Source organism: Triturus cristatus, chromosome 1_2 (genome assembly GCF_964204655.1).
Source record: "Triturus cristatus chromosome 1_2, aTriCri1.1, whole genome shotgun sequence".
NCBI classification, from domain to species: Eukaryota; Metazoa; Chordata; class Amphibia; order Caudata; family Salamandridae; genus Triturus; species Triturus cristatus.
Genome location: NC_140580.1, coordinates 854257829 through 854279770, shown reverse-complemented (window position 1 = coordinate 854279770; position 21942 = coordinate 854257829). Strand labels below are relative to the sequence as shown.

At 47.0% G+C, this 21942-nt stretch overlaps 1 protein-coding gene across 14 annotated transcripts in view; it reads left to right on the top strand.

Annotated features, from left to right (window-relative positions):
- UBR4 (ubiquitin protein ligase E3 component n-recognin 4) overlaps nucleotides 1-21942 on the top strand; it is a 1980383-nt gene that overhangs the window by 1933947 nt on the left and 24494 nt on the right. For all 14 annotated transcript variants that reach the window (XM_085609056.1, XM_085609055.1, XM_085609054.1 and 11 more), the window contains 5 exons: nucleotides 961-1179; nucleotides 4220-4333; nucleotides 5006-5148; nucleotides 12503-12628; nucleotides 13373-13567. In XM_085609056.1, the coding sequence (XP_085465182.1) occupies nucleotides 961-1179; nucleotides 4220-4333; nucleotides 5006-5148; nucleotides 12503-12628; nucleotides 13373-13567 (797 nt within the window). The remainder of the gene's footprint in view (nucleotides 1-960; nucleotides 1180-4219; nucleotides 4334-5005; nucleotides 5149-12502; nucleotides 12629-13372; nucleotides 13568-21942) is intronic.

Genomic DNA, 21942 nt, shown 5'->3' with positions numbered 1-21942 from the left:
CTCGCCACAACCTAGACCGTCTGAGGTCTTTTTTTTATGTTACTAGGAGCTTTTGGAACGGATTTTCTCAATTTTTTCATATCTTTATTGTTTTCATCTGAAAAGCAGCTCCTAAAAAAGCCAATGTGTTTTCTGTATCTTTTATATGCCACATCCTACCTCATAAAATCAGTAAGGCTGCTATGTGGTCTAGTCTACATAATTGTTACAGATATATGTTGAATGCAAGTTCACGAGAAGCCGTCCAGTTTAATTAGACCTTTCACCTAGAGTAACTTGTTTTACTGTGCCTTCTATCTATTCTCTTGACTGCCTACCCATTATTGTCAAAGCTTCTTTCTCATCGTTCCTTTTTATGGGGAACTGGGCTGAACTAATCTGTGAATACAAAGTGATTGCTGTAGTGGCTCTTAAATTGTTTGTCTTTAGCATTCGTTTTTCTCCATTCTCAACTATCTGTCCAGCCCATTCTCAGTCTAGCCACACCTTAAGCCAATGGTATAGCTAGAGATTGGATCTGGGACTTGGAACAGTTTTTTGAGTCTGTGAGGGGTTCTGGGTTAAGATGAAATCGTTCAGTCCCAGTGTTTCTATTTATCATGTTAACAAACCTATTCTGTGCAATGCTGCTCCAGTTTTCTGCCTGTGGGCGAGCATCTCGGGAGCATGGTAGAATAGAGACAGATTAATCTTTGAGTGAAGTCCTTGAGAGATGGTCTCAGTATTAGGCAGGAGGCTTGTGTGGAAATCTGTTAAAGACACAGCAGCTCTCTTCTTACTATGAGTGCAAGTATCTACTGTAATAATGCAACATTTGTTTGTTAAGGACTTTCCCTCTTCACAGAGTGCAACCTTTAACCTTATATGTGTATTTCTTTAGTTGATCTTTTTTATGAGTGGTACAGTATGAATTGAATTTCCTCTTTTAAGATTATTGTTGTGGTTTGGTTGTTTTTGCAGATGCTCATTGGTACAGACTCCATCACAAACCTGCACAAACTGGAACAGGTGTCCAGTGATGAGGGCATTGGAACATTGGCTGAGAATCTTCTGGAGGCCCTCCGGGAGCACCCGGATGTAAACAAGAAAATTGATGCAGCGCGGAAAGAGACTCGATCAGAGAAAAAGCGCATGGCAATGGCCATGAGGCAAAAAGCTCTTGGCACTTTGGGCATGACGGTGAGTAGGAACAGACTTGTCTTAATAGTGAAGAGACAAGGTTGAGCGTCATTGTGAATGGGGACGTCTGAGCGTTAAGGTAAATAGCAAAGGTAAGGCATGGTTGTAAATAGGGCAGGCTGGAAAAAAGAAATTAATAGGGTTGATATGGCATGGCAACAAACGCAATTGGCCTGGTTTGATGCTGTAAAGGACATACTTAGCATTTCAGTTAATAGTGTGATATGATTAGTGACAGGTAAGGCAGGTTGGGCATAACGGTGACAATTTTACGCTTGACTTTGCAGTTTGTAGATGTCTGTGCATTACAGTGAGGACAGCCTTGATATTTTTTTATTGGAAGCATATATCTGACAAGATGAAGATGACCCATGGCATTTAGATGAACAGACACTTGAATCTAAAGATGGTGGAGCTCAAGAACTGCGATGCTTGACCAAGCGGGGAATACTGATATCCAGAGTTTCTTGAAAGAACCTCCATGAATCTTGCATTGGTAGACCAATCGCAATGGACCGCACTCCGCTAACCCCTCCTCCGGGTCGCCCCTGGGGAAGCTGGTACATGGAGTTCTGGAGTGGTTCACCCCAATGGGTGCAAGTAAGTACTTGTACAACTGATGATCTCTGACATGGAGTTCTTGAGTGGTTCTTGAGTGGTTCACCCCAGTGGGTGCAAGTAAGTACTTGTTGAATTGATGATCTCTAGACCCGATACATGACCACTCAAGAACTCCATCAGAGATCATCAGTTCAACAAGTACTTACTTGCACCCACTGGGGTGAACCACTCAAGAACTTCATGTACCAGCTTCCCTTGGGGCGACCCGGAGGAGGTCCATTGCGGTTGTTTATGAATCTTGCATTGGTTTTTTGTAAGAAATCTTCAAATGAAATCATGTAATCTTCTACATGTCAATAATGCCAAGGCAGTTGAGCTCAGCAGAAACCTTGTAGAAGAGCTGGAGTGGCCCATCAATTATGCCATGATTACAGTAATATTCTGTGGAAAGTCTTAACTGGTCAGTTTTCTTTCTCTGTGCATTTCACCTCACTCCTCTATTTTTTTTTTTTGGTCATGGTCCAGTTAATAGTCAAAGACAAGAATGATCCTCATTTTCCACAACTGGCCCCATCAACGGTGCTATTTGAATCAGCAGATTCTTTCAGAGAGACCACACAGGAAAATTATATTTAATATAGCCCCTTCTAAGTAGTATAATAATTCTGAATTGAAGCAAAGACACCACTATTTGACTAATATGTCTAACTAAAAACATACTGTATCTGATGTTAAGAGAAGTTGGTAAACTAGAGGCCCTAGAAGGAAAAAACAGTACTAGATCACCATCTTTGTTTTCCAGAATTTAACTTTGATATCTCCTCTATTGAGGGCCACTTGGCCACCGTTACTACAAACTGTAAATGTCCTTATTAAACATCTTTATTCACTAATCCATTGACCGAATTCTTTTCAGCCAGTCCAAGGCCTTCTCCTAGCCAAATATATTACTGTAAATTTACTCCCTAGCACTAATCTTACAAAGTAGAATTTCAAGTAGCCTTTACACTATGAGTAGGATGATTGAGGTAATCACCTCTACACTCTCTGCATGTTTCCTTGTAGCCATTGTTTTCTCAAACACACCCTTCTTTCCTTCCAAAGGTATATCGAACTTCATATTTATTAACACATTTCTTTCCCTGTGTTCCCTCACTTCTCAGAGTAAATGTTCGAAGGTCTCTCAGATATTACTTGACCAAAATCTAACAATATTTGATACAAACAGAATGTCTATTTGTAAATGATTCGGGTTAAACATGCACACAGACTTAACCTATTCTAAACAATCTGTGGCTTTGGTATTAGTATCATGCATCACAATATGTAGTCGAGGCCCAATACATACCCCACTTTTGAGTAAGCTCAAGTGTAAAGCGAAAAGATAAGTAAAGCAGCTACTTCTGTTTTCACGAGTTTTCGATTAGTAAAATTTAACTTAAAAACTGACTCCCTAAAAATGAAGCCATACCTTTATTAAGCTTGTCTACATAAACACTGGTTCATGAATTTTCTACGCTAGTAGTTCAAATGTTCCTGAAAACATCTTTAATTCATTTGCAGTCTTCAGTGTTCTCTTCTTATCATTCTAGTTTGCCATACTCTGAAAAGAGATACACTTGCTTTTCTATTGTATAACAAAGCAGTATGAGAAGGAAATATTATCTACTTGTATTCATAGTTCTCATTCACGTTATCTTCCTTAAAACCATTACAAAATCCTACCTTCTTCATGGTGAAATACCAAACATGTCTTGGATATTTCTGAATAGAATTGTTTGTCTGACCCTCTTTCACAATGACCTGCCCTAAATGACACAGCACAGCATTTGTCAGTATTGGAGTGACCATTTTAGAAATATCCCTTTAGTGGGAGAGATGATGATCTGTCTCAATTTTCTTTTTCCTCTTTTTCTTTTTTAATTAAGGTGATTATTTAGCCAGCTCTTTCTATATGACAATATTTAAATGTACAATAGATTTAATTATCAATTAAAGAAAAGGTTGACTTACTGATATGCTTATGTTTAAAAGGGGATATCATTTGGGAACAGGGCTCTTTTTTAAATGTGGGGTACACGTAGAAAGGATTCCAGGTCTATAAGATGCCTTTTTTCTGTGACCCAGATTACAACTAACCTTTAGTCCGTCTGCTTTGCCTGCCCCGGCTTGCATGTTCCTCTCCCCCATCCCCTTTCTCACAAGTGTTGATCTAATTCTCTCTTCCTGTCCTCTCTAACCAGTTTTTCCATGCTCCGGTTTCTTTCTCTCCTGTCTCACATATTTGCCCATGTGTCTGTCCTCTTTTTCCTCTAATCTATATTCGCTTGCTTACCATGTCACTTGAATTTGTTTCCTTTTGGGTCTCGCTCCTTTTGCTGACAATTGATTTACTCCTACATGGGACTTCTCTCTTGGGTTCACCCACGCTCGTCTCTCCCCTTCCCCTTTTGATCTGTTCTCTGTGCTTTGCTTTAAGACTAATGAAAAAGGTCAAGTGGTGACGAAGACCACGCTACTGAAGCAGATGGAAGAGCTGATTGAGGAACCAGGACTCACATGCTGCATTTGCAGGGAGGGATACAAGTTTCAGGTAGGGTGCGGCTCTGTGTTATATTCATGTATGTGCAGAATATGCTTGCTTTAGAGGTATTTTACTCCTTAGCTGCCAGCCCACTCTACGACTTAGTTTTGACCACATTTCTACCATCCTTTGCAAATGTCTGCCTTTGTTGATATGCTTATAATTGTACCTAGCTGAGGAACACCAGAGTGCTTTAAATTGAGGAGGTTAAGTAAACCATTTGAAATCATTTAATAAAGCATCTTGAGTGTTGTCACCTCCTTACCCAACCCTCTCCAGACTGGCTCTTGCCGGTAGATCTTAGGTTTGGAAGGGACACTTTGCTTTCCAAATCTGCTTATGCTTCTCACCTCTTGGGACAGTTGAATTCCCCTCTTTATGGCTCATAGGCCCACAGTTTTAAGGGGATGCCCTAGGGTTTGAGGATCCCCCTCTTCTGCACACTCCAGCTCATTTGGGAAAGGATGCCTCGAAAGAACACACAGCCTACTTTTATCTTTTCCATGTTTCAGTGTGTAGGGTGTGTTGGGATATTGGATAGGACAAGAAACATGATTTCTAAAAAAAAAAAAAAAACCAAAGACCAGTGAACACATTAGAAGACTTAGTGCTTAAAGTGTCCACTGCTGTGTACATGTTACTGATTAAGAGAACTGCACTACAAAACACTTTTGCTTGCAGCCCACAAAGGTTCTGGGGATTTACACCTTCACCAAGCGATTGAACCTGGAGGAGGCAGAGAACAAACCACGGAAACAACAGGGATACAGCACAGTGTCCCATTTCAATATTGTGCATTATGACTGTCATCTAGCTGCCGTCAGGTATGTCAGCATCCTTCACTTTGAACTGTATTATGACTGCACCGTTTCATCCACAGGATTGGGTGCTGTTCCCCAGCCCCTTCCCTTTCATTGTATTCATATTGTGATTGTCTAATTGTAGGAAAGGCACTGCGCTCAACCCCCCCCACTTCTGTTTTTTATCATAACTGTGACCTAACAGCTGCCTGACATCGCACCTACATGATCCTATGATTTCAATACTATGAATGTGTTGTTTTTTTTTGTTTTTTTTAAATGAATTCTCCTTCCTGTACATTCTTCTCTATGGACCCTTCCCAGGCTTCATCTATATTAGGTTGATTTTTCTGGCATTTCTGCATCTACCTGACACCATTTCTCAAAGTGACAAAGCGATCCGTTAAGACAGCAAATAGTACTAGTGACATCAGTTTTTTCTGAGCTTCACAGTCACCAGAACTCTGTACTTACAGAGTCTTTTCTCTGTTTTGTTTACTTTTTTCCTAGTGTTTTTGCCAAGCTTGTCCCCTCCAAATTCTTCACATCTTACACCTTGTTCAGGAGTTTGCAGATATGTATTCTTGATGTTGATATTATTTAGATTTTGTGCATGAGACTAGCATTTGCACAAACATTGTGTCCTGATGCAATATGCAGGAAGGTGGCCGAGCTTTTCATTGATTTCCTGAAGAAGGCTTTGGCATAATAACCAAAGTCAAAATGGTGCCCAACTTATAGAAGCTGCGGCTCCAAATCTCCTACTTTGACGCATAATCACCACAAAAGCATAATCTTCCATCCTTGTCTTTGCACTGCAACTGCAAAACGCATACGAAGATGAATAAAAAAGAGCCTGTCTTGTGTTCTTCTGATCCAGGTGTAGAAGATGAATACCATGTACAGAGTTTTCCTCGTCAGATGTCTCTTTTAGCAAAATAAAGCTTTATTGGCAATTGTGGTGACCATTTTGTGATCGAAAGGCATGAACCTTCCAGAACTGTTGTGGTTCCACCAGCTGCACTGATCGGCTTTGTTTCAACACCAGCCATGGCGTGGCCCAGGCCCATCTGGCCTTCAACTCTTTGCACTACCTCCACCGTTGGTGGGTTTTTTTTCTGCACCCTCTTCTGTGAAGCACAAGAGGTTGAATGCTTTGTATACTGTGTTTTCAGTAGCAGGATCAGCATCTGGGTCACCTTTGGCAAGGGTTGAGCCACCAGATGCAGAAGTTAAGCCTTTAATGTCGGGCAATGTGTATACAGTGCCATCTGCCAAAAAGCATTGCACAATCTTATATCAAGGTTGCTTTAAGCAAATATCTTGCGTCCTAACATGTCCAACTTTTTAAATTTACCATCATTTGTCAGACTGTAAGGAAAGTGATCACCTCAAGTTTGGCTGCAGGTGCTTAAGCTACATATTTCTGTTGAGTCATTTGCAGGAGTTAGGCAGTTGGGTATGAAGGGCATGCCCATGTGTTCTTGCTACTTGCTTAGTGGGGAGGAGAGTACTTCTTCTCCTATGCAGTGTAAATTGTGCCTAATAATGCCTACATGAATGGCAGTAAAAAGATTTGGCTTTGGGTAGAATTAAATGGCATTTGAGAAATGATGTGTATTTCCTTACAGAGACAGGAAAAGATGTGCTCTTCTGACAATAAACCCTCCAGCACAGGAGAGTCCCCTTCAGTGAGGAGTCTAAGTCATTAGCATTAAGTATTTCTAGAAGCAGTTCCAAATACTTTATCACAGGATATGGTTCTTGCAGTAGTCTGTCCACTTTAGGGGAGGCATCCAGGTCTTTCCCTACCTAGACGATTGGCAGATCAGAGCACAGATGCACACCATTGTGCACATCCCTATCTAAACCAGACCAATTTGAAAGTGACATCTAACTGCCGATTCCTTACCTTTGAATTTCCCAGGCTTCAGACTGGATCTGTAAGATTTTTCTTCTAGCAATTCCCCTGCGCACCGGTAGGTAGAATCAGTCGACTCCACATGATTTTGTCGGTGGCATCCGCGCCACCTATATAGGTGCCACCTCGGCTCGCTGATCTCAATTATTTTCTTTCCGCACCAGCCTCCGCTGATCCGTGCAGAGAGCTACACTCTGTCACTTTTTGACAGGCTTTTTTGGATATTTTGTCTACTCCTTTTCAGTGTGTTGGTTTTTCCTCATATCAAAGAAGACTTCTGGTTTCAAGCTGTGCAGCTTCTGTCAATGTGCCATGTCAGTGAAGGACCCACACCGGTTTGGCTCTGGTGCCTGGAGCGTGATCACTACTTGAAGTCGTGCTCCGGCTGCCTGGCCATGGCTCCCAAAGCTTTGAGGGAGCAGCCCCTAAAGCTGCTGGCAGGTCAGCACTGTGTCGTTCTCCCCGGAGGTCTTGTTCTCTGTCCCGGTCGTAAGGAGGTCTAGGCAGCACTCTGGGAGTCCCAAGTCTTCGTCCTCCCACTCGAAGTCGTCGGGTCGGTCAGGTAAGAAACATAAGAAGTCGAAGCGTGCGTCAACCTCTCCCCATCCATCGGCTGATGCGACAGAGGAGTCTCGGAGCTTAAGGCCTCGTTTCACCGAACCTGCGCCTTGGTCGGCTCTGCGCTTCCCAGCCTTCCCGGGAGCTGAAGCGACCGCAGCACTGCTCAAGGAATTTTATGATTCCATATGCCTCATATTTGGGCTGACTCTGCCAGTGGGCACCTTGGGCCCTGCCGGCTTGGGGGGGGGGGGGGCTCAATCGGGATCTGCACCTGCGGCTCGGGCCCCAAGGAACCCCCCCCCATGATCTCCCTTCCCTCCACTCCCCAGGATCCAGCGAAGGATCCGAACCGATGTCGATCCTACCTCTACGACCTGCCCCGATCCCAATGCCGAGACTGTCAACGCTGCGGATGCCAGTCCAATTCTTATCCCTGACAACCCGGATCGGCGTCTATTCCGGCACTAATAAAACTCTTAGGTTCTAGGTCGCTTCCTCAACCCTATTCTGAAAGGCTAGGAATGGAGGAAGATTGGGAGGGGTCGCTGGACCCTTTACAAGACCAGCCTGATCAAGAAATGGACTAGTATGAAAAATTGGCCCGGGCCTTCCGTTTCCAAGCAGTATAAGATAGGAGAGATGTGGCAAAGTTTGCCATTCGTTGTGGTCTCAACACTGGGCAGAGCGATTGCATAAACAGTGGCTGTTCGATGCCACGCCTGGTTGAGGACTTCTGGCTGTTCAGGGGCTGTCCAGGCCTCTCTTCTGGACATGCCCGTTGATTGTACCTTTCTCTTAAGAAACTAGGCAGACCTGGCGTTGGAGCGCTTTGAGGACTCACAGGCTACAGCCAAGTCCTTGGGCCTCTCAGTGGCCACTCGGACCCAGTCTGCCTTTCGTGTCCATGGAAGGGTTTTCAACTGCGCCAGCCATACCCCAGCCACAAGATTGCCCAAGTTCAATAACCTCTGCGCGGCCATGGGCGCGTCAGTCCACGCCCCCTCCCCCCACCTCAGCCTCCAAGTTTTCCTAGTCCATCCCTTCAAGATCATGGGCAGGAAGTTGGTGGCAGGAACAGCCGTCACCACCACCACTGGCAGAATATCACCTCGGACAAGTGAATCCTCCAGAAAGTCAAATGGGTTACACCCTCCCTTAGAGACTGACCCTTCCTCCATGCCTCCAACTTACGACCAACTGACAGAGGATCACCTGACTTTGCTTCAAGAGGAAGTCTTGAGACTCTTGGCCAAGGGAGCAATACAGAGAGTTCCGGCACCAAAAGTAGTCTGTGGTTTTATTCCCGCTACTTTCTGGTCCCGAATATGTAAAAGGGCCTGCGCCCTATCCTAGATCTGCAAGCCCTCAACTACTTCCTCAGAAGGGATAAGTTCAAGATGCTCACTCTAGCTCCGGTCTTGTCTGCCCTGGACCCAGGAGACTGGATGGTAGCGTTGGACTTGCAGGATGCCTATTTTCACATTCCCGTCCTGTCTGCTCATCGGCGCTACCTGCGGTTTACGGTAGGCCATGAGCACTTTTAGTTGACTGTGCTCCTATTTAGCCTTCCCAGCACCCCTCGGGTGTTCACCAAGTTGATGGCAGTGGTCGCAGCTCATCTGCGTGTATCGGGGTGCCAGTGTTTCCCTATCTCGACGACTGGCTGTTGATAGCATACTCGCCCCAGGCTGTTGTCTCCCACCTTCAGACTACAGTGATCCACCTGCATTAGCTGGGTTTCACTATCAACGTGCCAAATCACACCTGACGCCCTCTCAGACGCTCCCTTTTATTAGAGCTGTTCTGGACACAGTCCCAAACAGCAAGTCCAGGATATTCAGGCTATGATACAGATGTTTCAGCCTCTATCCTGGATTTTGGTGAGAATGACTCTGAGGCTGATGGGCCTCTTGGCCTCCTGCATCCTGCTAGTGACGCACGTCAGATGACGTTTGCAGGCTCTGCTGTGGGACTTGAAGTTCCAGTGGGCACAACATCAGAGGAATCTCTCCGACATGGTACAGATCACAGAGGGAACTGCACAGGGCCTGCAGTGGTGGCTAAACAACTGCAATTGGGTCAGAGGCAGACCCCTCTTCTTTCCCCAACCAGACCAGATCCGTTTCACTTGTGGGAGGGATAGAGATCAGAGGATTATGGTCTCTGGCAGAAACTGAACTCCACATCAGCTCAAGTCAAGAGAAAGCTGGTTCAAGCGTTGATGGACAACACCACCGCCATGTGATACTGGAACAGACAGGGCAATTTAGGGTTGTGGACCCTTTGTCAAGAGGCCCTGCGTCTCTGGACATGGCTGGAACATGGCTGGACATGGCTGGTGGTTCAACACCTGGCAGGTTCTCTGAATGCCAGGGCGGGCAAACTCAGCTATCGATGCTTAGCGGATTACGAATGGGGTCTCCATCCGGAAGGGGCGCAACGTCTCTTTCAACAGTGGGGAGAGACTTGGTTAGATCTGTTCCCCTCTACCAAGAACGTGCAATGTCAGCAGTTTTGCGCGCTGAAGTTTCCAAAGTCGCTCTCACTTCAAGACGCTTTTTGTCTCGAGTGGAGCTCAGGCCTCCTATACAACTTTCCACCAATACCACTCCTGTTCAGAGTGGTCAAGAAGATCAGGAGCAACTGGGCCTAAGTCATTCTTCTGGCTCCGTATTGGGCACGGAGCATCTGGTATCATGAGTTTCTCCAACTGAGCATTGATCCTCTGATCAGACTGCCCTTTCGGGAGGATCTTCTGTTGCAGCAGCAGGGGAGAGTCCTCTACCCATAACTGTCAACTCTACTCCTTCTTGCGTGGAGATTGAGCACTGGCAGTTGATAACATTACAGACTTCAGCAGAAGGCTGAATACAATTTTGGCAGCCAGGTGTCCCTCTACCAAGATCATGTACGCCCGCCGGTGGCTCATATTTATAGAATATTGTATCAAAAGGTCTATTAATCCTATTTCTGCTTCCCCTTGTCACTTTTTGCTTTTTATTTTGCCCCTTGCCCAGCAGGGCTCTGCACTGGACACTCTCAAAGGATACCTTTCCGCCATGTCTGCCTTCCTGAGGCAACCAGACCAACCCTCTTTATTCAAATCTCCCATTGTAAATAGATTCCTCAAAGGATTTGTACATATGTTCCCACCTCCGTTAATTATACCTCAGTAGTACCTTAACTTGGTTCTCACCATTCTAATGTGTGCTCCATTTGAAGTTCTGCACAATTGCCGCCTCCAGCTGCTTACTATAAAAACTGCCTTTTTAGTGGCAATTACATCTGCCAGGAGGGTGAGCGAATTGCAGGCTCCATCATCCAAGCCACCTTACCTGACCATCTTCCCTGATAAGTTGGTTCCTCGCACTAGGGTCTCTTTCTTACCGAAAGTGGTAACACCATTCCATGTGGGGCAATCTGTCACCTTGCCCACTTTACACGTTGTTCCACACTCTTCAAAAGAAGAAGAGCGACTCCACCGTCTGAATCCAAAAAGAGCGTTGTCGTTCAATATTGGCCGCACTAAAGAGTTCTGGGTGCGCAACCAACTCTTCGTGGTGTACGTTGTAGCAAAGAAAGGTTGTGTGGTGCAGAAGAAGACTTATCTCGCGATGGGGCGTTCTCTGCATCAAAATGTGCTACGCTCTGGCCAAAAAACAGCCGCTTAAGGGCTCAGTCCACCAGAGCTAAGGCTGCTACCACGGCATTGCAATGTGGAATTCCAGTCCACGACATTTGTCAGGCAGCAACTTGGACATCCCTGCACATGTTTACCAAGCACTACTGCCTGGACAGTCAAGTACGCATGGACAGCCTTTTTGGCCGCTCTGGCCTGCACAATTTCCTGGTCTAAACTTGCCTGCAGTCCCTCCACCGGGGATGGTATTGCTTGGTATCTATTCTTGGGTGTATCTTCACATGTAAGGAATCTGCGGCTAGATGTCGCTATAAGATGGACTAGTTACTTACCTACGGTAACACTTTATCTGGTAGAGAAATTATTAAGCTGCAGATTCCTTACCGACCCACTCATCCACCCCACACTGCAGACAGACTTTTATGGTCCGGGCTGTTCCCTTTAGGGGTCCTAGTTGTTCAAAACACATCAATGTCAGTGCACTGCATGGCTCTGCACTTCTGGTGTGAAAAGTCATATAAAGTAACTGATGTCCGTGCACCATGATGGAGCCTATATAGGTGATGCGGACGTCACAACGGTGTGGACGACGATGCTGCCGACGTCCCACAGAGCCGACCTGCGCGCAGGGTTTTTGCTTGAAGAAAAATCCTCCAGATCCATTCTTACACCCGGTAAATTAAAAGGAAAGGAATCTGCGGCTAGATCATGTCTCTACCAAATAAGACATTACCGAAGGGAAGTAACGTGTCCATTCGGTCTTTGGGTTTTCACCAATACTTGGAAATCGAAGAAAACTGTCCAGAACATGCCCCTTCAGGTCCAGTGGAGCCTTTCAGTTTTTAAGTAGCAGATTGCTGGAGGTATAATGTCTTGTCCTTAAGGTGAGTATAAGTATTGGCTCCCTCATCCAGCACTTTGTTCAACATTGCCTCTCAGCAAGAGCTTTGTTCTCCATCTCGGGGCTTTAAACCAGCAAGATCAAGGAGTGGAATCTCTGTTGGTTGCCATTCGCTCCCCCAAGAGAAAGTTTTTAAATAAATGGCAATGCGCTATGCTCTTTGTTGGTTTAAAGGGCTTCTGGATAAGTGGTGTCTTGTAAAGTGAAATATTCACTTACACATTCACTGTTTTGTTTTTTAACCACATTGCACTGAGACGGTTTTCACATCTAGAATGTAGTCAACATGTATTTGCTATGTAGACCTTGCCCTTGATGTACCTGATTTTGATATCTTCATGTTTGGTCCTCTCAGACTCGCACGCGGCCGAGAAGAATGGGAGAGTGCAGCCTTGCAGAATGCTAACACCAAATGCAATGGGCTCCTGCCGGTTTGGGGGCCTCATGTTCCAGAATCTGCTTTTGCCACGTGCTTGGCAAGGTGAGAAGAAGTCTGACTGGTAGAAACTTTACTCCCTGTACACAAGTAGGAGGAGGATGCTGCCATGCCCAATTTGAAACTGTCAGGTCATCTTTTGGTCTACATTTTCTGTTATTGGTATCTGAGGTATCATTATTCACATTCATGCGTTCTTGGTCGAGTATGTTTCCTTAGGGACATTAAATGTTAATTTCGTCCCATCCTTTGTACTTATAAGCTCATTGATGTCCCCAAGCTTATTGAGCACCTTAGTTGGTCACAACAGACAGGGTTTAAGTTTCATTGATGCTATTGGCAGTATACCAAGTATTTATTCAATGGGTACTATACTTGTGAATTCAAAAGAAATAATTAACTAAAGATACTGCACCATTAAGCTGGCACCAAATACAAAGTAGGTAATGAGTAGAGAAATTATTGTACATTCTTTTGTCTGTCAGTGGCCTGTTTTGGTTAATCTAATGCACATACTGTATCAGTTTGTGATCAGATCCTAGTGTGTCATTGGATTGGCACACATGCAACTAATAATCAATCTGGAATATCACATACTTGGCTGAGGTGGTGTGTCAAGTAGGCTGAGTGGTTCACTGTAGTATCCTGGTGCTAGGTGTCCATTGGCAGCTTCACAGTAGCAATCATGAATGTGAACGACCTTTTACAGAGCGGTTACAACAAAGGACATGTATGGAGCAGATAGCTGATAAACCACACCATTAAATTTCTGATTTATTTCTCTGCCAGGCACAACACCTACCTTCAGGAGTGCACAGGACAGCGGGAACCAACGTACCAGCTCAATGTGCATGACATGAAGCTGCTCTTCCTGCGGTTCGCAATGGAACAGTCGTTCAGTGCAGACACTGGTGGTGGCGGAAGAGAGAGCAACATCCACCTCATCCCGTACATCATTCACACTGTGCTTTATGTCCTTAACACGTCAGTATCTGATACTTCAATTAATCTTCCTTGGTCTTTCTCACATGTACATGCTGCAGCTGTTTGCGAAGTTTTCAAGGAGATTAATATTTTTAAACAGCTCCATCTGAATGTGTGGTCTCTTCGGACCTCTCCTAGTACTGTGCATCCTTAGTAGACCTCTCCATCTGAATCCCTATGACAGTGTTTCTGCATCAGACTTCTGATGTGCCTCATCAGACCTCTCCTATTGACTGCATGCCCCCATCAGACAATGCCTCTGTCCTAGCATTCCCATTAGATCCCTTACTGGTTATGTCCTCACCCAATCCCCTTTGTTTATTTCATTATTAAATCCTACCCTCTAACTACATCCTCATCAGCCTGTCTTGGACTGTGTGTTTTCCATACACCACTCTCTCTGACAGCGTACTGTAATCACTGGTCTGATCTGATTTTTACCTTTGATCAATGAAATCATTTTACTATTCCCTCTGATGCATTATGCTTGGACTCATTCTGTGGGCTGTGCATAATCAAACCATTCTCTCTGACTCTACCTTTTAGCATCACAGTTAAATGTTTTTGATTAGGTGGTAACTCTAACCATGCTTTATAAATATACATTCCTTTTGAATAAATGTCATCAGACCTCACTCTGTCATCAAATTGTTTTGGATTGTGGTTATCTCTCAAACATGTCTTTTTTACCTCATTACTACTTCTGAAGGGTTCCAGCTGACTGTATCTATTTCGGGAAAAATATTCTGGCCACTATATATCCATGTTTGTAGTGTGCCCTCTCACTTAATTGATTTTCTTCCTTCAGGGGATCTCAATTGATAAGTATGAGCAATGAATAATCCAGTTCTCTTTTATCGGATCCTCTAAATAGGATTCTGGACCAGTGATAAATCTTTGTAACAGTTGGAAATATTTCACTCCACGTCTTTAAAGTGTCTGGTGTTTTTTTCACAGAAATGTTTCTCTCTCGTTCGAATGCCTTCACTGTTTGTAAAGTGTTAGGCCTGTGTCAATATTAAGACTGAAAAAGATCTGTATAACTTCTACAATGGGTGCCTACTAGATTCATAACGACCAAACAAGTGTCCCCCTTGTCTGAAGTTTTCTTGCAGGAAAAGGCACAGTCTGTCCTCTTCCTGTGCTTTCCTGAATGAAGCACAGGAAGCAGACAGACTGTGCCTAGAATGAGCTTCTGAAAAGTGTGGGGCGAAAGGAGATGAGACCCCTCTATCACTGATGTCACAAATCGCACTGAGGCCCCCAGACTGAGATCCAGCAAAGAGGTATTATGACTGACGACGTTTCCGTTAAACGTTGGGAAGCTAGATATATAAGTATAGCACAGTGGCTGCCTGTAAGCTAAGAAACAATTCAACAGTGAAAAAAGCCAAGAGAGTCCACTTTTGACATTGAAGCATCATGTGACTCTGAGGCATACTCCATTATATCTTTCACAATTCTGGACCAGCAAGCTCAAGTTAAGGAGTATCCCAGACACATAGACTTGGAATACTCAAAAACGTATTAACAGACAAGGAAAGCGATGCCTCTGGTAGTACACATTTCAGACACACTTTTTCCAGTTCTTTCATCTTCTTAGCATTCCTCTAAAAGAGATTATCCAGTGCTGGGCGTATTTGCACCTCCAGTATCTCTTTTGGTCCCTCTGCTGCCAGCTTTACCATTTTCAGGTCTACCTCTGGCTCTGGTGACTGCTCCACCTAGACGTAAAACTTCTACATCTTCGCAGCATTGGACTGCCGATAGAAGATCTTGCATGCGAAGATGCCATCATTCTAGGCATCACCTTTCTAGGAGTAAGTTGCATACTCCCAACTGCTTATATGCCCTATACGACCACATTGCCCTCTACAACTACATTTCGCTTGTAAGATGTTATTTGATTGATTGATTGGTTATTCGTCTACTTTGGCATATTCTCCACATTCCAGAACATCTCCTGTTGACATGTTCCAATAAGTTTTCCCAAAAGGTATGTTGAAATTGCCCATTCCGATGCCTATTCGAAAAACTTTGACCTCAGCCACTTTATCACAGAATTACTTTTAGACAAATGTTGGCATTGCTTCCTCGTCTCTTAAAACCAGCAATGGAACTATTTTTGACCTCTCCTACAGCTGAAGAGGCTAAATTGTGTCTCAGGATCCTATGGTGTTTTTTTTTTTTTTTTTTTTTTTAGAACAAGTAATTGTTTTGACTGCTAAAAATAAAATCACCCACTACGGCTACTGTTTCTACAGTTCAACGATAAAGAAAGCAAGAAGCAGGATTAGCAGGAAGAGCTATTTTGAAAAACCTTCTCAGTGAGGACTTCATGGTTCCAACCAGGTGATTAGCGTGGTTGTGAATTCTCCAGGCCCCTCATGGATATTGCCAAGACCTGACAAAGATCTTCTTGGATCAAGTTAACAAATTTCAGACGCAACACATTCAAACTCTCTAGTATATGGTACTGAGGTACCCAGGGCATAGGTACACCAGGGGGTCTCACCTGGGCTGCAGCATGTATTGTGCCATCCATGGGAGTCCACTTAAACTGTGACTGCAGGCCTGTCATTGCATCTAGGGCTGGACTGGACGTAGCGGGCACCGGGTGTTTCCCCGGTGGGCCGCTAGAGTGAGGGATAGGTTTCCATTCCCAGTCCGGCCCTGATTGCATCCTGTGGGAGTTGGTGCTTGCACCTTTCACGACCAGGTGTAGATTCTCCATTAGGGCTCTGGGGCTGTGCCCCCCATGATATTTCTTCACATTCCTGTACAAACATGAAATAGATCGATTTATTTAGAGATAAGATCATATCTATAAACATATTGATGTATTTAAGTCTGGGCTGTGTGTCCCAGGCTGCCTGCCCCACCTCGCTCTGGAGCAGGAGCCGGAAGACAGGCAGTAAATCAACTTTCTGAACTGTGACGCACGACTCGGGGCTTACTTTTGTAAAGCCCTTCATAATGAATCATTGCTATTGTATTCTATGGCTGTATCCACTGTAGACCAGTGACTATCTGCGTCATAGATTCGAGCGTTGAAGTCTTCATCCCTGAGTGAGAGCAGCCGTCAGTCATTCACAGGCATAGATCCCACCCTTTCCCATTCATCACATGTAGGAGTGGAGGTAAGCATGCGTGATCTGGTTCCTTGTTCTCGGTAATGGGAAGTGTTAGAATGCTAATCTTCTGTTATACATGTTGTGATGAGACCCTTCGCCATACTAACCACCCCCACTGTAACACCCCAGGCCCTGGCTGCATTTCGCTGGCCCTGTTAGGAGTGAAGCTGCTGCATTTGTTACCCCTTGAAATGGATCCAAAAGAGATCAGGCCAGGGTTCTTGTTCCCTTGTGAAGTTGATGCAAATATCCGAATCAAGGCAAAGCGAGAGAAATGTGCTTACAGTAGACCGTTAAATGCTGCATGACATTAAAACTGGCCCTGAGTACCGAGTCCTGCAGAGAGATACATGTTGTGCGCCTTAAAGTCTCTCCAGTCCAGCTGAGCTATGTTGGCTCAATTGATATAAGTGCATTGCAGTTTTAATGCAGTCTGCCGGCAGAGTGTCTTTAAATCAGCTGCATGCCTCGCATATCTCACTGCAAGTACTACATCCCTGCAGATGCATGGCCATGTTTCTTAGTCTCCAGACAGAGAGCATTTAATGCAGACTTTATCAATAACATGGCACAGTTTTATGTTCCCACGGTTTGATGATTAATACTCTGAAAAGAAAAGCATTGTGTGTAGTTTTTTAAAATTTGATTTACAAGTTTAAGGTGGACATTAGGGAATCATAGTAGTCCGAACCATGGCCCTCCAGACCGCATTACCGCAGTCTGGCATGCCAGTGACATGCCCTTAACATTAATACCAAAAACATGGATTGACTTACGAACAATGAGTGTTAAAAACGTTAAGGCAATGCATGTCAGCTATTTAGTTCCTCTCTTATTTTAAGTTTTACTTAATCTTGTATCCCTCAGAGTTAGCTATTTATTCATGCTGTGTTATTTTCTGTATTTTTTTTCAATGCATACTTTGAGCTGTGCAAGCGTTTATGAGGGGCTTTGATTGAGAGCTCTGGTGCTAACACCAAAGCAAAGTGCCTGTCAGTGGGTCGGCCTCTGTTTCCTTTTAGAGAGGCAGCACATTTTTCCTCCCACTTAAAGACCTGTCTTCAAATATTTCTATATGGCTGATAGCAATTAGCAGCTGTGGGTCCTTGACGAAACCTGGTTAGAGCATTTTCTTCCAAAGTTGATACCGCATGCATTGCAAGACACTGTGCAAGCAAACACTTTGAAAGGCTGAAATTGTCGCGCTGTACAATTTGCACATTACAGTAACTGTTGAACATATCTGATGGAGACTACTGGCCGCAGATTCCTTAATGTAGAATTATCCCCAGGCATGAGACTGGATCCGTAAAATCTTTGCCACAGCACCTCCGCGCACCGGGGTCGGTACCACGCAACCCTGCCCTGACGTCGTCCGCAGACGTGACGTCAGCGAGGTCACATAAGTCCCACCCCGGCGCGCTGACGTCAGTTTCCTTCTATTCCGCGTGCAACGCGGATCCGGTGTGTGCTCCTTGGTCTGTTTTCAGGCCTCTTAGCGCCCTGATTTGGGAAAAGTGTAACAGTGTACCATGCCTTCTGGCTTCAAGACATGCACTTCGTGTGCACGTCCGATGTCGGCGACAGACCCTCACACTATTTGCATGTGGTGCCTGGGCGAGCACCATGACTCTACGGACTGCGAGGCTTGCCAGCATCTTAAACTGAAGTCCCGGTGGGAGTGCCGGATGAAGTTGCTGTCGGCCTGCTTGTCCAGGTCGGGGTCGTCGCAGCGTCCGTCTCCTACCTCGGACGGGTCCAGGGGCCGCTGTTTTCGGCTGCCGAGGCCCCATGGGCTTCGTTCACCCGCAGGTAAGTCTTGCAGTTTGCCGCGAGGCCTTGTCCTCCTTCGGCAGAGGGCGCCGGTCCCTCCCGGGATGTGCGCCCTCGTCTGTCGCCACCTTATCTGCCGTTTCCCGGCGTTGGGGCGACGAGGGCCCAGATGCAAGCCTACGCTACGGCTCTGCAGGCTTTCTTGAGCCCTCTTCCCCCCCCCCCCCCCTCCTCCTCTTCCTGCGTAGTCCGTAGATTCCTCGCCATGCGCGGGGCCTTCTGCGGACTCGCCGGTGGATTCGCCCCCGGCGCCAATGCGTTCGGCTTCAGGTGTTGGAGGTGTGGTGCCGTCGAGGTTGCGGCCCTTCGGGGTTTCCCGCTTTGGCCCATGGCGACCCGGCCTCGGCGCAAAGCCCCGCGGGGTTCCCTGCGGTGTCGCAGGAGGTTGCCGGGACTCAGGGCTCGCTCTCCAGTCCCCCTCGGTCCTCTGGACAGGCAGCTGTCTTCCAGGAGGCCGAGCCGACGCCTCTCCGGCATCACTGGCTTTCCTTCCCGGCGCAGGCGGTGCCGCAGGTGGAGGCCGGGACTCGGGCTGCTTCCCCGGGCCCACCTCGGCGCAGCCGGCTGCCTTGGGGGCTGAGCCGGCACCTTTTCAGCGCCGTTCATTGGCTGCTTTGACTCCACCCCGCCCCCCTCTCCGAGGCGGCACGTGGTGGTGGAGGTCATCCCGGCGCCGCTGGTGGACACTTCGGTGCCGGCCGAGGACTCCTTGGTGCCTGTGGTGGACTCTCCGGCGCCGTCTCGACGTCGGATCGTCGACTCATCTCCGGAGGTCTCTTCCTCTACAGAGGGTTGTCGTCTTCTCTTCGCCGGAGACTGGACACCGCTTCATAGCCTTTTCTCCTGCGGATTCCAGGGCAGGTTCTACGTCGTCTCCACGTTCACAACCCCCAGACCCGCTCTTCCGTTCTCTACAGTTGTCTGCCCCGCAGGCTTCTCCGCCCTCTCCAGCGACCCCTCAGGTCCCCCACTCGTCAGTGGGTTTCCCATCCCTCAGGGGCTGGTCTCTGCTCCCTCCAGCGGGGTACGGGGACGGGCGTCTCGGTCTGCAGCCTTCGCCCACGGAGCAGTTGCTTTTCCCCCCACTTCGCTCTACGGAGGAGAGTGTGGCCTTTGTCTGGGCCATTTCCACAGCCACTGGCATTCTGCAGATGGGGAATCCGGTTGCCCCACTACCTTCGGACCACTTGTTATAGGTTCTATACCAGGGCTCTGGTGGAGGGAAGCCGCTTCTCCCATTGGAACCGTTGCTCCATAACTCTCTTCTGGGGGCGCCCTGCCACGGGGCATCCGGTGCCTCAACCGCTCCTCCACCGCCACCGTCCTGCTCCACACGATCCACTTTCTTTTTTCCCACCACTCGGCCCAGGGCCCTGTCCTACGGGCCGCTTTTCCTTCCTTGCCTTCGGTGTTGCTTTCTCCGTCATAGGAGGCCTGATGGTTGGATTCCTGGGAGCGTAACATTTTCGCTTCACTAGTGCTGCTCTGCGCGCGCTCAACCCACTTTGTGTGTTGGCCAGGGCTACTTCCGACCTGTGGGAGTCCGCGGAGTCCCTTCTGTCTCGTACCTCCCACGAAGGTGCCCGCGCTGATCTGCGGCACCATGTGCGGGATGGTCTGGAGTTTGCTGCATTTATTCTCCGTTTGGCCTTGGATGTCTCTGATTCTCTCGACCGTGCTATGGCGAGTTCTGTGGCCCTCCGCCGCCATGCTTGGTTGCGGGATAGCGTCTTTCCGGAGAATATTCGGGAGCGTTTTGTTGACCTGCCATTTGATGGGATTCTATTGTTTAACACCCACGCGGACTCCGCTGTTCAACGACTCCTTGCGGGGCTCCGTCCTCCTCCCCCCCCCCTCCGTAAGCTTCGGCTTGTCGATCCTCCGGTGTCTTCTGGGAGGCATTTATCCCACCTCTCTCTTTTTTGGGCCTTGTGTTTAGGTTGGCCCATCTGTGTGCTGTGTGTGGCTTGGAATGCCTTCAGGGTCCTTAATTTGGCCCCTATGTTCTTTTGGCTGCTGGTTCAGCCCTTCAGCTTTTGTGGTGAGTGATTTTTGGCTGTTAGTGAAGCCGCATGGGTCCTCAGGTTGGACTATCTGTGTATTTTCTGGCTGATTGGTAAGCCACCTGTGGGGTTAATCCACAGGTCTTTTATGTTCTTGACCTCTGCTGCGGGTTTCCCTAAGAAGTGTTCCCCTGTTTTGTTTGGGGACGTGTCATACCCTAGGTGGGGTACGTGTTGGCTATTGTATAGCTCTGTCCTAAGCTGGGTGGGTGTGGATACCGTCTCGGGTTCCTCGTGTTTTCCTGGCGTCACTGTATACTGTTTGGTGTCTTTCTTTTTCTGCCGCCTTAGTGCAGCTTCCGCTGCTCCAGGTTCTGTCTCGCTCAGTATCCTTCTTTTACAGGGCTTACCGGTCGTCCATTTGCCCCTTGTTCCTGCGGGATATCTGCTTCTGTGCGTATTGCCTTCCCTCTTCAGCCTCTGGATCACCAGACCGCCTTTTGTCATGCCGTCTACGGCGTCGTGACTTGGTATTTCCACCTTGTTATCCGACGTTTCAGCCTGGGCCTCTGCCTTTGGTTCCAGGGGGGCTAGGTTATTCCCGTTGTTCTCCTGTGTTCTGGTTGCCGGCTTTCAGTCTGTACTACATATGTCTCACTTCCCGGGGGCCGTTCCTCCTCTAATCCTTGGATTTGCGGGTGGTTCTTTTCTTCCCTTGGTTCTCACTTGGTGCGGTGTCCCTCCGGGACGCCCTTTGCTCCTCGGGTAGGCTTGTGGTATCCTGGCCTTCCCTTCTCCTTGCTCTTGCTTACTTCTGCTTGGAGGGGGCTGCGCCGTCCTTCCTGTCCCCATGACACATCCCCTGTTGGGGGTCCTGTGTTATTCCAAGCTGGTGAGGTTCTCTCGCAGCCCTCCTCCCCTTTGGGTATGGCTAGGGTATCTAATCTACGTTAAGGAATCTGCGGCTAGTAGTCTCTATCAGATGTACAAGTTACTTACCTTCGGTAACGATGTATCTGGTAGAGACAATTCTAGCCGCAGATTCCTCCACGGCCCGCCCTTCCTTCCCGTTCTGCAAGGACCCTTCAGCTTGGTCTTCTGCACTCTCCTCCCTCCGGGTGGCTTTGTCTTCTGCGGGTGCCCTCTTTCTCTTCCTCCCTGGCGAGATGCTTCGTTCTGTTTCTGTGTTCCACTCCTTGTTTTCTGGTAATTGGACGGTAGGTTCATGTGTACTTTTACATCCTTGCATCCTGGTTCTTCCAGTGTGAGGCCTACTCATACTCTTCTCCCTTTTTTCATTGCTTGGGGTTTGACTCCTCTGCAATCCTCTGGGTTGGGGTCTCTTGGCTGACCCTCAGCTTTTTACAGGGGTTTCGACACTCCTTGATAGTGTTTCTTTGGGTGA